This window comes from Callospermophilus lateralis, chromosome 7 (assembly GCF_048772815.1).
Source record: "Callospermophilus lateralis isolate mCalLat2 chromosome 7, mCalLat2.hap1, whole genome shotgun sequence".
Classification (NCBI taxonomy): Eukaryota; Metazoa; Chordata; class Mammalia; order Rodentia; family Sciuridae; genus Callospermophilus; species Callospermophilus lateralis.
Genome location: NC_135311.1, coordinates 442,650 through 461,714, shown reverse-complemented (window position 1 = coordinate 461,714; position 19,065 = coordinate 442,650). Strand labels below are relative to the sequence as shown.

At 40.5% G+C, this 19,065-nt stretch overlaps 1 protein-coding gene across 6 annotated transcripts in view; it reads left to right on the top strand.

Annotated features, from left to right (window-relative positions):
• The window catches only part of LOC143641873 (flavin-containing monooxygenase 5), a 52,201-nt gene that overhangs the window by 18,722 nt on the left and 14,414 nt on the right, over positions 1 to 19,065 (top strand). For all 6 annotated transcript variants that reach the window (XM_077109808.1, XM_077109804.1, XM_077109807.1 and 3 more), the window contains 3 exons: positions 3,714 to 3,902; positions 5,702 to 5,864; positions 7,284 to 7,426. In XM_077109808.1, the coding sequence (XP_076965923.1) occupies positions 3,714 to 3,902; positions 5,702 to 5,864; positions 7,284 to 7,426 (495 nt within the window). The remainder of the gene's footprint in view (positions 1 to 3,713; positions 3,903 to 5,701; positions 5,865 to 7,283; positions 7,427 to 19,065) is intronic.

Below are 19,065 nucleotides of genomic sequence, written 5' to 3'. Positions count from 1 at the left end.
ATCTGCACCTGCACATAGCATGATTTGGTCAGTTTCATTTCCCGGTACCTCCTCTTGCCTTCCCCTCTTCTACCACACTGGTCTACTCCCTTCCCTCCCTTTTTCACTCCTGCTTCCACACAGGAGAGAAAACATGACTCTGTGAGTCTAACCTTCTTCACTTAGCCTGATTCTCTCTAGTTCCATCCATTTTCCTACAAATGACATAATTTCATCTTTCTTATGACTGAATAAAACTCCATTGTGTACGTCTGCCACATTTTCTCTGTCTATTCACCTGTGGATGGACACCTAAGCTGATTCCATAATTTGCTTATTGTGAATTGTGCTGCAATAAATGGGTATGCATCTATCACTGTAATATTCTGACTTTAATTTTTCTGGATAAATACTAAGGAGTGGTATCGCTGAGCCATATGGTGATTCCATTCCTAGACTTTTGAGGAAACTCCATACTGATTTTCTTAGTGGTTGTACTAATTAACAATGTATAAAGATTTCTTTTTTTCCCCACATTCTTGCAAGCATTTATTATTATTTGTATTTTTGATGAATACCTTTCTAACTAGAGTGAAACAAAATCTTGGTGTAGTTTTGATTTTCATCTTCTTGATGGCTAAAGATTTTGAACAGTTTCACAGACATTAGTTATTCATTTGTATTTCTTCTTCTGAGAAATGTCTGTTTAGCTTATCTGCCCATTTATTAACTGGGTTATTATTTTTTGGTGTTTTTAAAAATTCTTTATATATCTGGGATATTAATCCTCTGTCAAAAGAGCAGCTGGCAAAGATGTTCTCCCGTTCCGTGGGCTCTCTCTTCACACTTCTTTCCCCTGGACGTCCTCCCTCGTATCAGCTCTTGGGGTGCTTCCCAGGAGTCTGAGGGATCGTTGCCTGAGCCTGTGTTGGAGTGTCGACTCTGTGCTTTCTTTTAGTAGCTATTGGACCTCTTCCTCAGTTTCTGGTTCACTTCAGGTTCCTTTTGTGCAGCTGATAGATAAGGATCTAGTTCCATTCCTCTACGTTTGGACATCATGTTTTTTTAGGACCATTTTTTAAAGGCTATCTTTTCTCCAACTTGTGTTCTTGGCACTTTTGTCAAATATCAGCTGACCGTATCTGTGTGGGTCTGTCTATTCCTTCTCTGTTCCCCCGGCCTCCATGTCTGTCTGTATGCCATACCACACTATCGTTAATATCATAGCTAGGAGGTATGATCTGAAACTTGGGAATTGTGGTGCCTCCCGCATTGCTTTATGGCTAAGCATTACTTGAGAGATTCTGGGTCTTATATTCTTCTACGTGAATCTTAGAGGGTGAAGAGTACCATTGTGTTCTGGTGAGAATCGCACTGAATCTGTAGCTCACTTTTGGGAATATGACATGTGACACATGAATCCCACCCAGGACAGGGGTCTTTCCATGTCGCAGTGCAGTCTTCCGTGTCTTCCTGCAGCGCACTATGGTTCTCACTGTGGAGCTCCTCTACCTTCCTGGTTAGATTTATTCCTAGAGTTGTTTTTCTTTGCTTTTGCTTTTTTTTTTTTTAAGCTATTGTTGGAAATGTTTTCCTGATTTTTTTTTCAGTTAATTCATTATTGGTGTGTAGGAAAACTGTTAATTTTGTGTTTTCATTTTGGAACCTGTTACTTTGCTTAATTTATTAGTCCTAGAAGTCTTCTGGTGGAGATTTTTGTTTTTGAGGGGGTCTTTTCTTTCTTTATCATTTCTGTCTTGTTCTTGGTACACTTGTGCTTTGAATACCCCAGACCAGCCGGCCCCTTAGGCGCCGCTTTTCACTGACTGGTAGGTCCCCATGCTGAGTCAGCCTGGAAATAGAATGGAATCTACGCAGACAGAGGCTGGCCTTTCAGTTCCCGGAGCTAGCCACAGGTATCTTCCCCACAGCACTCCTGTAGCGACACTGATAGCCCATTCTTCATTCAGAATCACTCACTCTTCCCTCAGTGACCTTTTTCTGTTCCAGGTCCCATCCAGGACACTCCATCACATTTAATCGTGGTGTCTCCTTATGCTCCCCTTGACGGTGACGATCATTTTAGACTTTCCCGGGTTTTGATGACTTGGCCGTTTTGAGGAGCACTGGTCAGTGTTTTTCAGGTTATCTTTCAGTTGAGATTTGTCTGCTGTTTCTCATGATTACTGAGGTCATAGGGTTTGAGAGAGAGACTGAAAAGGTCATACCACTCTCATTATATCATTCCAAAGATACATCCTGTCAGCAAGCCTTAACATTATTTTGTTAATAGTGATGCCTTCCTGAAGTGGAGTTTGTCAGATTTTGCCAGAGTAAACTTTATCCCTTTTCTCTCTCTTGCTTTGCTATACTCAACTCTTTGAAGAAAGCTTATTATGCACAGCCTATACTTAAGGACAAAATTAGCTATTTTTAGACTTCTGTCTTCCCACAAAAACTTTAGAATCAGTTTGTTGATGACTAAAATATAGCTTGCAGAGATTTGATTGGGATTGCATTGCATCTGTAGATCAAGTTAGGAAGAAATGATGTCATAATTTTGGTGTCTCTAGATTCATTCTCATAATTATATGACTAATTCATTCCTAAACATTCATTAATCATTCACTATATATCAGGTACTGCGTTGTTGACAGAAATATAAAGAATAATAAGGCGTCTACACTACCCTCAGATCCCTTACAATCATGGAAACAAATGCAGAATGATATGATCTGTTTACATTGCTTTTATAGCAATATGAATTGAAAGGTTTGGGGACTTGGAGGATCAAGAAACTACAGGAAAGTCTTCCTCAAAAAAGTAACATTTGATATAACTCGAATGAAGGTAGGAGTTTTTCAAGAAGTAGTGATATGCACAAAAGTTTTAAGTTGTGAAAGAGCCTAGATTATTTCAGCTAATAATTTAATGACTCAGGAATATGGGATTTGTTAAGGGGAACACTGAATGAAGATTAAAAGCCATAGTGGGCTAGATGTGAAAAGTGCTAAATTTTAGAATAAGTAGGTTGGTTTCCAGAAGGAATAGAAGCCAATGAGCAGTGGAGTAACCGGATGTTCTCTGTATTCAGCAGGATACCTGTGGAATAGTGTCAAAGATAGATTGTACTTCATGTTGAGATACTGTAACATAACTAAACCACTCGGAGATTTGGGGGATGTTTTAAGTTACTATTAACTAATACAAACTTAATTAAATAATAATTAATTTAAATAATATAAAGTGGTATCTTTTTGCATTTGACTTTTATATTATTTCACAATTTTCCTTTAAAATTTTCAAAAATGAGACAGATATGTCTCATTCACATTGTTTTGAAATAAATTTTTATTTATTTCATTAATTTGTTGTTTTATGTGAAATTTGCTTTTTCTATGCATTCCTTTCTCAAGTCAATCTGACATACATTCATTAAACATTTATTGAGGACTATTTGTAATTTTAGATACTCTGGAAAAAAGCATGACTACAACTTAAAGTCATTCAGTGCCATTTCGACTGTATCCTGTTGGTCAAAAACAAGTCATAAAGATAACTGAGGTTCAAGGGGAAGGAACTACACAGCGGCACAAGAACAGGGGGAGGTGTGGAGGCCATGTATGTGTGTCATTTGTCTGAATTGTCATTTATTTCAGGAAATTTCTTCAACTATTCATTGGCTATTTTATAAATCATGAAATTAATTCTCAAGTTGTTCTTATTTACTACAGGAAAATCCTGAAGAAGGAAGAGCCAGTATCTACAAATCAGTGATCATCAACACTTCTAAGGAGATGATGTGCTTCAGCGACTACCCCGTGCCGGATCATTACCCTAACTTCATGCACAACTCCCAGATCCTAGAGTACTTCAGGATGTATGCCAAGGACTTCAACCTTTTAAAGTATATCCAGTTCAAGGTAGGCAGTTTGTGGGTGTCTTGGTGTCTGAAGTTGTTCATCAAGTAGGTGAAGCACATGTAAATACTGGAGCGATATACTCAAGTATAAAGACTCCACTCTCGGTTTCCTCTCTCTTTTACATATTCTGGCTGCAGATTCAGAAAGATACCTGCCAGAGTGTTTTCATTGCCTTCATTCCACACTCCCTGCTTACAATCAAGGAGATGAGGGGAGTGAATCAGTGTGGGACTTGAGACACTCCTGTCCCACAACCTGTCCACTCTTGCTTAATTCTTTTACACTTTCTGAAGCACTTTCCAATATATCATTTTATGTGATCATCACAGCAACCTGGTGAAGTACTTAGTGACTGGGAAGTTATTGAGGAAGCAAAGGAGTTGAATCGGGTGGAGAGAGTAGAACACTGAAGTGGGAAACAAAGTCCTGAATTCTGGCCCTTGTTCTTGCCCCTCATTAGTGACCTAAGACAAGTAACTTGAATTATCTTGATTCTCTTTTCTGTGAAAGAAGATGATTGTACTGTATGAGGTCCCTTCCTTCTCTAAAGTCTGCTGTGACTTTCCCGTAGTTCATAACCATGGCCATGTTATATCACCTGGCCCAGAGTCCAAACCTTCCACCTTTTTATGTTTAGCAACAATACAAAGTGGCAACGTCTGGTGACAATTTCCAAAGCCAGTTATTCATAGCCCAGTGGTGCCTCTCTTCACTTGTTTAGGTGACACTTCTTGAACAAGTTTGTCACTGTACTAAGCAGTGATGATGCAAAGACAGAAGCCATAAGTAACTTAACAGTCTATATCAAGGATGCAGAAAAATGAAGGAAATTATTACTATACATAGAAGGAACAAACCAAGTGACAGGTACCATGGAGGCTACACCTGCAGCTCAGAAGGGGGAGGAGTCAAGTTCCAGGAAAGATTTTTGGAGAAGACAGTGTCCAAGCCAAGTCTTCAGTAGGAAGGAGTCTTCAGATGAAGAAGGAATAAAAGGGTGACCAACTAGAAGCACCAGCTTGTGTAAAAACACATGGCAGGGACTGGAAATGGAACAGGGCGGTTGAACCTAGACAGTGCTTCTATCAGTCACCAAGACATCGTAGCCAGACCCTAGAAGCACACTGGAATGTGTTCTTGATGTTTCCCTGGCTGGGCAGAGTCACCTGTATTTATTTATTCATTTTTTTTGAAAAGCTAAAAATTATTCCACTGACAACCTATCTCACAACCTATTTCTTTAGAATAACTTGTGAAGTGGGCATATTTAGAAGGCAGAGACTCCTTTACAAAAAATAAGAGCCACTGAGATAGGTTCCTGCTCTAACAGGAAAGGTAGCCTCATAGTCACAAGTTTAGGTCTAGCCAAAGAGAACAGGACTTGGGAGTAAGAAGACATCAGAGAGTTTGGGGAGTCTGGGGATAGGGGGACAGGGGTTTAGTGCAGAGTGCCACAGAAGTACAGGAGAAATCCAGGCTTTATCCAGGTGCTACCATGCCTCAAGGTAGAGATGAAGAGTCCTACCAATTTCTACTTTTCTGGAAGCAGAGGAGAGTACATTGGACTGTCACCTCTGCTTACTTTGTTTGCCTTATGGTTTCTCACTCAGACCACGGCCCCAAACAAGGCTGTTCTTTGTGGAGTATGAAAATCAGATATTCCTGCAAGGACCCTAATGATGAGATGGCACTGTGGTGTCAGCCCGTGGTGTGACATTCTGCAGGAAAAGCCATGTCAGGGCTGATATCCACTGTACAGGCTGTGGTTAAGTGCCCGGTGTGTGTCACTGTTCTTTCAGACCACGGTGTGCAGTGTGAAGAAGCGGCCTGATTTCTCTACTTCAGGACAATGGGAGGTGGTCACCGAGTGTGAAGGAAAAAAGGAGGTTGATGTCTTTGATGGAGTCATGGTTTGCACTGGCCATCACACTAACGCTCACTTGCCCCTGGAAAGCTTTCCAGGTGAGTGACCTTCCAGGAAGGAGGTGACCCTTGAGCCAGGCCTATGACCCTGAGGAATAGAAGGGCTGTGGTCTGAGTGATTTTTACCTTGGGGTGGAGTAAGACCCTCATTAGGCATGTTCCCTTGAGGATGGAATAACCTGTATCATCGCCATTTGGGGACTAGAGTTAATGGTGATTTTAGAGTTTAGAGGTCTGTGAACAATCATGCCACCACATAATGACATTTCAGTCAAGGTTGGAGTACATGTAGAATGATGATCCCATAAGATGATAAGGCACTGGAAATCTTCTATTGCTGAGTAGCATCCTAACCAGTGCCACACCGTGGTGACACTGACGCACAAAGCCCTGTGTGCGGCCCATTGTGCAAGGTCACAGCCCAGACAATTGCGTGTGTGGTACGTGATACTGACAAACAACTGTGTCATGGTTTATGTATTACTGAGCTGCACCTTTCTCTTAGTGTGTGCTCCTACTACTTCTAGGAAAGTTTACTGTACAACTGTCTGCCCTGTCACCAGCCATAGCCTCACAGGCCTCCTGTGTATTGTGGGTCTTGATGGCATCAAGAAGCTATACTGAGGGACTGGCCCGTACCATATGGGCTGTGTGAGTCCTCTGTGATTTTTTCACAATGATGAGACCAAAATCACAGTAACATTTTCAGAATGTATATATTTCTTTCAAGTGGCACATGATGGTATTTTGTTTCATAATGACTTCGGTTTTCTTTTTTATTTTTAATTAATTAATTTATTTTAATTAGGTATAGATGACAGCAGAATGCATGTTGATTCATTGTACAGCACGACTTTTCATTTCTCTGGTTGCATGTGATGTAGCATCCCACCACATGCAGTCACACATGTACCTAGGGTAATGATGTCCATCTCATTCCACCATCTTCCTTAGGATCAAAAAGAAGAGCGTGGAGCTCTTACCCAGTATTGGCTCAGATATGGAATCTCTCAGTGATTGAGGAAACAAACAGATATTGAGTTTCTAATGCTTAAATGAAAGCTTGAATAATTTAGTTTCAGTTTGGGGCCTGCACTTTTTTTTTAGAAAACGTACTTTATGTATCTCCTAGAGTATACAAAAACATATGTACTCTAATTGAAGTGGGAGTATGTAACTAAGGGAATGAAAGACAACAGAGAATGGCAGCAGTTTGAATCTGTGGGTCTACAAATCCAAAATACAAACTACTTATGATACAGGAATCACAAGTTACTATTCCAAGGCTATGGAAGAAAAAAAATAAGCCAAAGTATTCAAGAAGACAAAAGTAGCTGAATAAAGGGAGAATATGTGGAGAATATGTGCTTCAACTTTAAATTCTACAAAAGAAAGATTTTACAAATGATATCCAACTTATAAACTATCATCCAATAATTATTTTCTGTTCTCTTGCAGGAATTGAGAAGTTCAAAGGACAGTATTTCCACAGTCGAGACTATAAAAACCCCGAGGCATTTGCTGGAAAAAGAGTCATCATAATTGGCATTGGGAATTCCGGAGGGGATCTGGCTGTAGAGATTAGCCACACAGCCAAGCAGGTTTGAGCCATTCTATCTGCAGACTTATCAAGGAGATAGCCCCACAGCGTATGGTCGGCTGCACTTTGCCCACTAGTGCCAGTGGCAAATACAGGGCTTGGTTTCACGCCTCCGTTGGCATTATGATGGATGCTACTGGAGAGGCGCGGTTAGGGTTGGGGTTCCATTACTCACTTGGCTTCATACTAAGGAATCAGTCCATGGCTTCAGGTTGCACTCACAATCCCAGTTAGCCTTTCCCTGGCTTTGATGAAGCCAAGTATTTGCTGGAAGAGGTTGTGAGAATGCAACATTGACAGTGTGAATCGTCCATGGGCCAGAAGAAATGTGCTCTTATACACATGGGGGAAGCACACTGTGGTCATTGAAAACTTTTCACTAACACGATGGTGGGTGAGTTTCCTTTTTGCCCCCCAAATGGGGAAAAAAGAAACAATCTAATCTTTCCAAAAGCAATGTCGACATCAGCATAAAGAGTGTCTGTGTAGTAGCTTATGTGACAGCTTGTGCCAGCCGTTGCCTGCAGTTAGGTACCACAGAAGGAGAGTCACTCCAAAGCAAGTTCTATCTCCTTGGTTTTTTGTTTTGTTTGTTTTGGTTTCTGTATCATAGATTTTGAGCTTTGAAGAAAGTGTCTTCACTGTAAAATCCTAGAAAAAGGCATGTCATTATTAAATTTTTTTATCTTCATTGAATCATAACTTTATTAGCAATAGGTAAATGCCTGGTTGTTCTTCAGCAACTTTAATTATGCTATGCTTCTCTAATACAAGAAAGAGTAAAAAAACACACGTAGTTGAAGGATGTACGGTGTAGGTAGTGGAGATCCATGCAAAAGTCTTCTTTCATATCTTGGATTATTGAGTGGTCATTTCTAAGGGAGCTGATCTAACCTGCATTGTGGAATTAAAATGTCCCAGGAACAAAATATTCAGGGTGTGGAGATAAGGCAGCCATGTTTGTGAGAAAGCCCCGGGAAAACATAGCAAAATCACATCTGCATAGCGGGGGCAACCCTCACAGCACTAATGCAAACTGAAGAAATTTAATTGCTGAATTCTAGCTTTTTGCTTTACATATTAAAATGTGTTTAAGAGAAAATTTGGGAGTCAAAATTTGCAAGTGGATCTATTAATTTCAGTGCATAAGGAAATTTTGGTATGATCCTTGTGGTATGATGATTTTGTGAAAGCATTCCTTTCTCATCAGGTTAATTTCATACACGATTATATTGACTTAACCATTTTCCTTATGTTTTTCTTATAAACCAGATTTATAAATATATTGTTTGCTTAAAATAAGTGGTAGAGTGCTTGCCTAGTATGCGTGAGGCATTGATGGAAAAGCTAAAATAAATATGACAGCCATTAAGCATTTATTCAGTGTTTATGGTATGCCACACTTTTCTATAAAAATCATCACAGCAGTCTTGGGATGGATGTGTTGTAACTGTCTCATCAATAGGGAACCTTTTAAACAAGGCTATAAGCTTCACCCTAAATCATGTGGATCCCAAGACCATGCAGGCACTTCAACTGTGACACGTGAAAGCACCTAACTCTGATAGTGCTGAAGGTTCCTCTCTGTGTGGAGTAAAGAATCATACTTTGTAGACAGGCGCCTTTTTACAAGAGAGCTTAGATAAAGACTATGAAACAATATACTTATTTACCATAAAAATTTATTTACCAGAAACTTCTTCCGGGGTTGTGTAAAGTTGAAAATGTCCTGATACCTCTGCCAGGTAACTGAATATCAGCCTTAATCCGTTCTGAACATGTACATTTAGCCAGGAAAGAACAAAGAAGTACTGAACAATCTCCTGTAGTTCTACTAGCAATCTTTATTTTCTCCTATTCAATAATCAATAGAACATCTCTTAACAGGATTTAGAATTGGTCAGATGTGCGTTGAAATGTCCGTTTGCCTGTTAATAGCTATATGATCTTCGGCAGATTTTTCATCTTCCTGATGTCCCTCACCCATAAAATGAGGATGATATTGGCTTCCTCAAGGGGTTGTTGTGTTAACATTATAAAATGGTTAGTGTCTCATGTCTCATGCCTGTAATTTCAGCTACTCAGGAAGCTAAGGCAGGAGGTTTGCAAATTTGAGGCCAACCTGAACAACTTAGAGAGACCCTATATCAAAGTAAAATAAGAATTTTTTTTTTTTTTAAAAAGGGCTAAGGATGTAGCTCAATGGTAGTGCCTTTGTCAAGCATGCATTTGGCCTGAGTTTGATCCCCAGCTCCTCAGAAAAAAGAATACAAAGGACTTAGTATACGGAATTACAGGTCACAAGTCTCAGTAAAGGAAAGTAATGATGATGTGCTGGGGAGACTGAGAGAGGTGCAGGCTAACCCTCCCCCTGTGGAGAACACCACTGGACACAACTGGAGAGACAGATATGAGCACAGAAAGTTTCACATCAATGATATAAATGGTAAATCATAGTTCATAATAATGCAACAATGTCAAAGACAAAAAGACTGGAGTTTTGGGTTAAATGATCTGCAGTTGTTTTCAGTTTTATCATCACATGATTTTTTGGGGGTGAGGGTACTGGGGATTGAACCTGTTACAGTTAAAACAGATACAACCTTTGGTCTTTCATAATGGGTGCATTATAATCATACTGTACAGGGGATCCATAGTTGGACATGCACACATTGTTATAGTTAAAGCTTTGTCCCAGGGTTTCATAAACTGACTTCCAGACCACTCATGTATAATTGAATCAAGCCTTTATTGAAGCACACCAGTAGCAACTGACCAAACATAAAGCTGTTCCCCTGACCAGCCCCAGACAATTGCAGGGGCACTCCTTCTAAGCCTGAAAACCGCACCAGGGATGTTGGGGATCCAGCCAATGAAAGCCAGCCAGGTTACAGAAATGGGAGAGTGCAGTCAGGCCACCCCAGTTACAGAAGCAAAGCCCCATTAGGTAGTTCCGTGTTCTTAAGGATTTCTATAGCGAAAGGAAAAGAACACCTTGTGCCAGGCATGACCTTTCTACTTGGCATGGTGGTCTTACAAACTGGAGCCACTGGGGCTTGACTGCCACAAACCCAGGGGCACTTAACCACTGAGCCACATCCCCAGCACCCCCCCCCCTTTTTTTTAAAGATGGACACAATATCTTTTTACTTTATTTATTTTTATGTGGTGCTGAGGATCAAACCCAGTGCCTCACACGTGCAAGGCAATTGCTATACCACTGAGCTACAACCCAGCCCCCCAGCTTTTATTATTTTATTTAGAGACAGGGTCTTGCTGAGTTGCTTAGGGCCTCCCTAAGTTGCTGAGGCTACCTTTGAACTCACCATCCTCCTGCCTCAGCCTCCTGAGCCACTGGGATTGAAGGTGTACGCCGCCGCACCCGGTCTACCATGTGGCCAGCGCAATGGTTTCATTAATGAGGTTCTTGGCATAAAAGTTAGCTAGTGAGATCGAAATAAACACACAGACTCAGTTACCTTTTTCTATGACCAGGTCCGAGATGGCTCCCCTCTCTGGTTCCCTCCTCTAACCGCCCGGCAGGGCAGCAAGGATTACTCAGGGCTAACAGGAGAGAGAGAGAGAGCGAGCACACCAGGGAGTAGCCTTTTATTGGGGAGCAAGAAATTCAGGGGAGAATTCCATCCAATGAAGGTTGAAGGGGGGGGCTGCACTCCAAGGTCAGGGTCAGTGATTGGGCCTCTGGGGTCAGTGGTCAGTTACACCCCCACACGGACAGGTTCTCTCAACAGGAGAGGGCCGGGAAAGCTCCGACACAGCCAGAGCGCCTCAGACCCTAACCGGGAGTCACCCAGTCACGTGTGAGAATGGCTCCTGACATATTCCCCCTTTCTTTTCACAAAAATGAGGCGGCGGTTCACTCTCCGGAGTTTCTGCATTCTTGTTCTGAAGACTCGCCATCCTACAATTACAATGCAATAGAGAATTAGCAGCAAAGAGAATAATCCAATAATGTACCAGGTCGAGTGTTTAAGAATATTTCCAGGGTTGAATCCATTTAACTCCTTCAATATTTGGTTAGCCAAAGAAGAAGGATCTGAAAAATCAGCTCTATTATTTTGAATGTCTTGGATATGGTGATGAAGTTCCAGAATATCCAAGCTATTATTACTATTTTGCCAAATACTAACAAATGGTTTTTAACCTTCTCCCAATCCCAGAGAGAAGCATTGTACTTGGCAGCTGTAACACACACATACTTATAATTAGAATGGCATTTAAGCCTTTCTTTAAATTTTAAGGCTGAAAGTTCATTACCTATGTCAATAACAGTTGCCTCTAAGGCGTTTAATTTAGTTTCAATCTTTTCATCAATATTTACTTGATTACGCAGAGCCTTGGAAGTATTTTGAGCTAAATTATTAAGAAATTTTGCATGCTGAATATTCTGAGACAATGTCAGAGACGCAGAGACAGTTGATGCAATAAAAGAGACTAGCACCAAAACACCAACAATTATAACACCAATAGCATGTTTAGGTCTTGCCAGCTGGGCATGAATTTGCTGTAAGACTTGTAAACCAGCATCAGCATACCATGGCTCTGAAATATTAGCAGGTAATAAAACAAAAGAGGGCTGATGAAGTATCAGCACTCCTTTTCCTCCATTATACCTAGTAATGCAATTGGTTAGGTTACATTTTTTACAAGTAACAATATATCTGTCATCTATCCATTTAACTTTTACATTTCCAATAATTAAAACATAAGGAGATTGGACACAAGCTCGTAAGCCATAGCAAGATCCCTCTTTACAGTTCTTGCCAATAAATCTTGGTAAGGGTTTGTCTGTAAAATGTAAGAATTCTGAGGCAGCAATTAAACACCAAATATCTTTTTGAACACCACCTTTACTATAAGTCAAAATATTACTAACAAATCCTGCAGGTGTCATAGCAGAATTTCTTCGTAATTTTCTCTTATCAATTTTTGGAGACCAGTCTAAAATATACCCACTATCTTTAGACACCTTATGTTGTACAGGAAAGGGATTTATACAATCCATCCATTTAGGAAAGGTGCCAATCTCAATTGTAGAACTATTTGGACAGTGGTGTATCTGTGGAGGTTTTGCAGAAATGACTGGCTTATTATGGGAAAGTCCCATCTTAATTACTGATCTAGTATTAGGTTTTAAATCTCCATAAATAGAATTATTTGTCATTCTAGGTCTACCAACCGCTGTCTTTTCTTCGAATGATACTTTCAGACAGCCAGCATGTTTATCGTGGGACCAACACAAGGGTAATTGGGCACTATAGCCAGAATAATTAAATCTAGTCACATGATTGGGAGTAATATGAGTATCTGTAAATCCTCCCATCATGAATGAGTCATTAGTAAATACTGGAATAGATTCTCCAGTCCACACAGCTGGGTGTACCAGGGGTGGATCTAGGAAATACGTCCAGTAAGTGTCTACTTGATCCCCCTTTACCTGACAGCCCAGTAGGGCAATTACTGCTGCTACCATCATCATTGGGGTCCTCTTTTTTCCTAGGTCTCAAAGTATTCTGGAAGCCTGGGTTGTTAGCTTCTTTACGTCTTTCCATGAAATCAGCTTTTTGGCTGGGTCAATCTGGTCTTTCTTCATCCTTTTCCGATATCTCCTCCTTCTGGATGGGGGCTCCTCTGGGTCGATCTTCAGTCGCTTGAATCTGGGTTCCATCTCTTCCATGTCTGATAGCACGTTCAGGCACCCAAATAGGATGAGAAGAATTTTCTGGGAAAATACAAGCATGCCCTCTGCCCCATATAAGCACCGGGTCTGGGCCCTTCCACTGACCGGTCTGTAAATCTTTCCACAAAACTCTGCCTAAAGGGCCTGTTACTGAGGGAGACATTTGTCTCTCAGCAGCAGTGTGACCTTCTGCGTCACAGTTTAAAAAATTTAAAACAAGCAAGGCATGATTAAGGCTATTTTGGGGAGTCATAAGCTTATCCCCCCTTTTTAATTTTTGTAATTGAAGTTTAATAGATAAATGAGCTCGTTCTACAATGGCTTGACCTTGGGGGTTATAAGGAATTTCTGTTTTATGATTAATTTTAAACTCTTGACAAAATTTTTGAAAAGAAGAGCTCACATAAGCTGGAGCATTATCTGTTTAATCTGCATAGGGCATCCTAAAACAGAAAAAGCTGCTAGGCAATGAGAAATTACATTTTGAGAATTTTCCTTAGTATGTGCTGTGGCAAAAATAAATCTATTACCATCAAGCTATAATTTAAAGGGATGGCTGTGGGAGAGGGAAGTCCTGGCTGTAAGGATCCCATAGGCTGAATTGCATGATTTATTGCCCTTAAATCCTGCAGCAATCTCCAATTTCCTGACTTTTTCTTAATAACAAAAATAGGTTTGTTCCAAGGACTAAACGTTGGTTCTATATGACCAGCCTGAAGTTGTTCCTCAACTAACCTATGAATTATTTTAAGCTTTTCCCCTGAGATGGCCACTGAGAAATCCATATAGGCTCCTTTGTGAGCCAGGTGATTTTTTCAGCTGTCTTAGGGATCGGGGAAGTACTCAGGGCCCCTAATAAAAATTTTGGCTTGGAGTATTTACTAATCTTTGTCGTGGAGACTGGTTTGTAAACAGATACTCTTCCTGAAGGGTCTCCTTATCATCTCCAGGAAAATACCTCTGACTAACTTCCTCAACTGACCTTATAGAGTTAGGAGTAACTAATAATAATCCCATTTTGGTTAAAATATCTCTCCCCCATAGATTAGCTGGTAAAGGTTCTGTGCTGTCGCCATTTTGAAATTGGGCTTTTAAGTCACGTGGCTGAGAAGAACTCTGAGCCCCCTCTAGGAACCTCTTCCAGATTTTCCTCTCCAGGAAGATTGTCTACCTCCCTTGGAGGGCTCTCTAGGACCTCGGCGGTATCTCCTCTCTGATGTTGCTCTCTATAATCTCCCTGCGGAGTAGCCTGATTTTGCAAGTTTAAATTTACATTTTTAACTTTGGGCCTGGCCCCTAGCGCCTTTGTTTTTATGCAGCTTAAGGGAAAAGGAATTAATTTAGCCTCAGGCGGATTTTTCATTTGAATAGACTTGATGGCCCATTGAATGCCTTTTAGCAGGTCCTCAGGGGGCCACGAATTCTGGCCCATATATTTAAAAAGACAAACTTCCAAAGCCGTCCAGGTTCTCTGAATATTATCTATGCCTCCAGGTAATTCATTAGAAAGACAGACCTTTTGTAACTTTCTTCCTAATTTCTCCCAAGTAAGTAAATTTGGAGATTCTTGTTCACAAAACCAAGGACAATATTTACCTACAATCTCTAAGAATTGTAATAACTGAGCTTTCTTTATCTGTTTTCCTTTCTGATTAATTATACTGTCTAAAATAGTCAGATACATTTTCTTATCCGTAGAAGTTGAATTTCCCATTTTAATTAATTTAACGTCTCTTTCCTTCAATATCTTAAGGTACTTTTGTGACCCAAATTGTCACCACTTCCTTTTGTGACCCAAATTGTCACCACTTCCTTTATCTTTACTTTTTTCTTTATCTTTATAGCACGCGCTCCCACTCAATCTAGCTAATCTAGAATGCCCCCCTCGTGGGCGCCAATTCTACCACGCGGCCAGCGCAATGGTTTCATTAATGAGGTTCTTGGCATAAAAGTTAGCTAGTGAGATCGAAATAAACACACAGACTCAGTTACCTTTTTCTATGACCAGGTCCGAGATGGCTCCCCTCTCTGGTTCCCTCCTCTAACCGCCCGGCAGGGCAGCAAGGATTACTCAGGGCTAACAGGAGAGAGAGAGAGAGCGAGCACACCAGGGAGTAGCCTTTTATTGGGGAGCAAGAAATTCAGGGGAGAATTCCATCCAATGAAGGTTGAAGGGGGGGGCTGCACTCCAAGGTCAGGGTCAGTGATTGGGCCTCTGGGGTCAGTGGTCAGTTACACCCCCACACGGACAGGTTCTCTCAACAGGAGAGGGCCGGGAAAGCTCCGACACAGCCAGAGCGCCTCAGACCCTAACCGGGAGTCACCCAGTCACGTGTGAGAATGGCTCCTGACATATTCCCCCTTTCTTTTCACAAAAATGAGGCGGCGGTTCACTCTCCGGAGTTTCTGCATTCTTGTTCTGAAGACTCGCCATCCTACAATTACAATGCAATAGAGAATTAGCAGCAAAGAGAATAATCCAATAATGTACCAGGTCGAGTGTTTAAGAATATTTCCAGGGTTGAATCCATTTAACTCCTTCAATATTTGGTTAGCCAAAGAAGAAGGATCTGAAAAATCAGCTCTATTATTTTGAATGTCTTGGATATGGTGATGAAGTTCCAGAATATCCAAGCTATTATTACTATTTTGCCAAATACTAACAAATGGTTTTTAACCTTCTCCCAATCCCAGAGAGAAGCATTGTACTTGGCAGCTGTAACACACACATACTTATAATTAGAATGGCATTTAAGCCTTTCTTTAAATTTTAAGGCTGAAAGTTCATTACCTATGTCAATAACAGTTGCCTCTAAGGCGTTTAATTTAGTTTCAATCTTTTCATCAATATTTACTTGATTACGCAGAGCCTTGGAAGTATTTTGAGCTAAATTATTAAGAAATTTTGCATGCTGAATATTCTGAGACAATGTCAGAGACGCAGAGACAGTTGATGCAATAAAAGAGACTAGCACCAAAACACCAACAATTATAACACCAATAGCATGTTTAGGTCTTGCCAGCTGGGCATGAATTTGCTGTAAGACTTGTAAACCAGCATCAGCATACCATGGCTCTGAAATATTAGCAGGTAATAAAACAAAAGAGGGCTGATGAAGTATCAGCACTCCTTTTCCTCCATTATACCTAGTAATGCAATTGGTTAGGTTACATTTTTTACAAGTAACAATATATCTGTCATCTATCCATTTAACTTTTACATTTCCAATAATTAAAACATAAGGAGATTGGACACAAGCTCGTAAGCCATAGCAAGATCCCTCTTTACAGTTCTTGCCAATAAATCTTGGTAAGGGTTTGTCTGTAAAATGTAAGAATTCTGAGGCAGCAATTAAACACCAAATATCTTTTTGAACACCACCTTTACTATAAGTCAAAATATTACTAACAAATCCTGCAGGTGTCATAGCAGAATTTCTTCGTAATTTTCTCTTATCAATTTTTGGAGACCAGTCTAAAATATACCCACTATCTTTAGACACCTTATGTTGTACAGGAAAGGGATTTATACAATCCATCCATTTAGGAAAGGTGCCAATCTCAATTGTAGAACTATTTGGACAGTGGTGTATCTGTGGAGGTTTTGCAGAAATGACTGGCTTATTATGGGAAAGTCCCATCTTAATTACTGATCTAGTATTAGGTTTTAAATCTCCATAAATAGAATTATTTGTCATTCTAGGTCTACCAACCGCTGTCTTTTCTTCGAATGATACTTTCAGACAGCCAGCATGTTTATCGTGGGACCAACACAAGGGTAATTGGGCACTATAGCCAGAATAATTAAATCTAGTCACATGATTGGGAGTAATATGAGTATCTGTAAATCCTCCCATCATGAATGAGTCATTAGTAAATACTGGAATAGATTCTCCAGTCCACACAGCTGGGTGTACCAGGGGTGGATCTAGGAAATACGTCCAGTAAGTGTCTACTTGATCCCCCTTTACCTGACAGCCCAGTAGGGCAATTACTGCTGCTACCATCATCATTGGGGTCCTCTTTTTTCCTAGGTCTCAAAGTATTCTGGAAGCCTGGGTTGTTAGCTTCTTTACGTCTTTCCATGAAATCAGCTTTTTGGCTGGGTCAATCTGGTCTTTCTTCATCCTTTTCCGATATCTCCTCCTTCTGGATGGGGGCTCCTCTGGGTCGATCTTCAGTCGCTTGAATCTGGGTTCCATCTCTTCCATGTCTGATAGCACGTTCAGGCACCCAAATAGGATGAGAAGAATTTTCTGGGAAAATACAAGCATGCCCTCTGCCCCATATAAGCACCGGGTCTGGGCCCTTCCACTGACCGGTCTGTAAATCTTTCCACAAAACTCTGCCTAAAGGGCCTGTTACTGAGGGAGACATTTGTCTCTCAGCAGCAGTGTGACCTTCTGCGTCACAGTTTAAAAAATTTAAAACAAGCAAGGCATGATTAAGGCTATTTTGGGGAGTCATAAGCTTATCCCCCCTTTTTAATTTTTGTAATTGAAGTTTAATAGATAAATGAGCTCGTTCTACAATGGCTTGACCTTGGGGGTTATAAGGAATTTCTGTTTTATGATTAATTTTAAACTCTTGACAAAATTTTTGAAAAGAAGAGCTCACATAAGCTGGAGCATTATCTGTTTAATCTGCATAGGGCATCCTAAAACAGAAAAAGCTGCTAGGCAATGAGAAATTACATTTTGAGAATTTTCCTTAGTATGTGCTGTGGCAAAAATAAATCTATTACCATCAAGCTATAATTTAAAGGGATGGCTGTGGGAGAGGGAAGTCCTGGCTGTAAGGATCCCATAGGCTGAATTGCATGATTTATTGCCCTTAAATCCTGCAGCAATCTCCAATTTCCTGACTTTTTCTTAATAACAAAAATAGGTTTGTTCCAAGGACTAAACGTTGGTTCTATATGACCAGCCTGAAGTTGTTCCTCAACTAACCTATGAATTATTTTAAGCTTTTCCCCTGAGATGGCCACTGAGAAATCCATATAGGCTCCTTTGTGAGCCAGGTGATTTTTTCAGCTGTCTTAGGGATCGGGGAAGTACTCAGGGCCCCTAATAAAAATTTTGGCTTGGAGTATTTACTAATCTTTGTCGTGGAGACTGGTTTGTAAACAGATACTCTTCCTGAAGGGTCTCCTTATCATCTCCAGGAAAATACCTCTGACTAACTTCCTCAACTGACCTTATAGAGTTAGGAGTAACTAATAATAATCCCATTTTGGTTAAAATATCTCTCCCCCATAGATTAGCTGGTAAAGGTTCTGTGCTGTCGCCATTTTGAAATTGGGCTTTTAAGTCACGTGGCTGAGAAGAACTCTGAGCCCCCTCTAGGAACCTCTTCCAGATTTTCCTCTCCAGGAAGATTGTCTACCTCCCTTGGAGGGCTCTCTAGGACCTCGGCGGTATCTCCTCTCTGATGTTGCTCTCTATAATCTCCCTGCGGAGTAGCCTGATTTTGCAAGTTTAAATTTACATTTTTAACTTTGGGCCTGGCCCCTAGCGCCTTTGTTTTTATGCAGCTTAAGGGAAAAGGAATTAATTTAGCCTCAGGCGGATTTTTCATTTGAATAGACTTGATGGCCCATTGAATGCCTTTTAGCAGGTCCTCAGGGGGCCACGAATTCTGGCCCATATATTTAAAAAGACAAACTTCCAAAGCCGTCCAGGTTCTCTGAATATTATCTATGCCTCCAGGTAATTCATTAGAAAGACAGACCTTTTGTAACTTTCTTCCTAATTTCTCCCAAGTAAGTAAATTTGGAGATTCTTGTTCACAAAACCAAGGACAATATTTACCTACAATCTCTAAGAATTGTAATAACTGAGCTTTCTTTATCTGTTTTCCTTTCTGATTAATTATACTGTCTAAAATAGTCAGATACATTTTCTTATCCGTAGAAGTTGAATTTCCCATTTTAATTAATT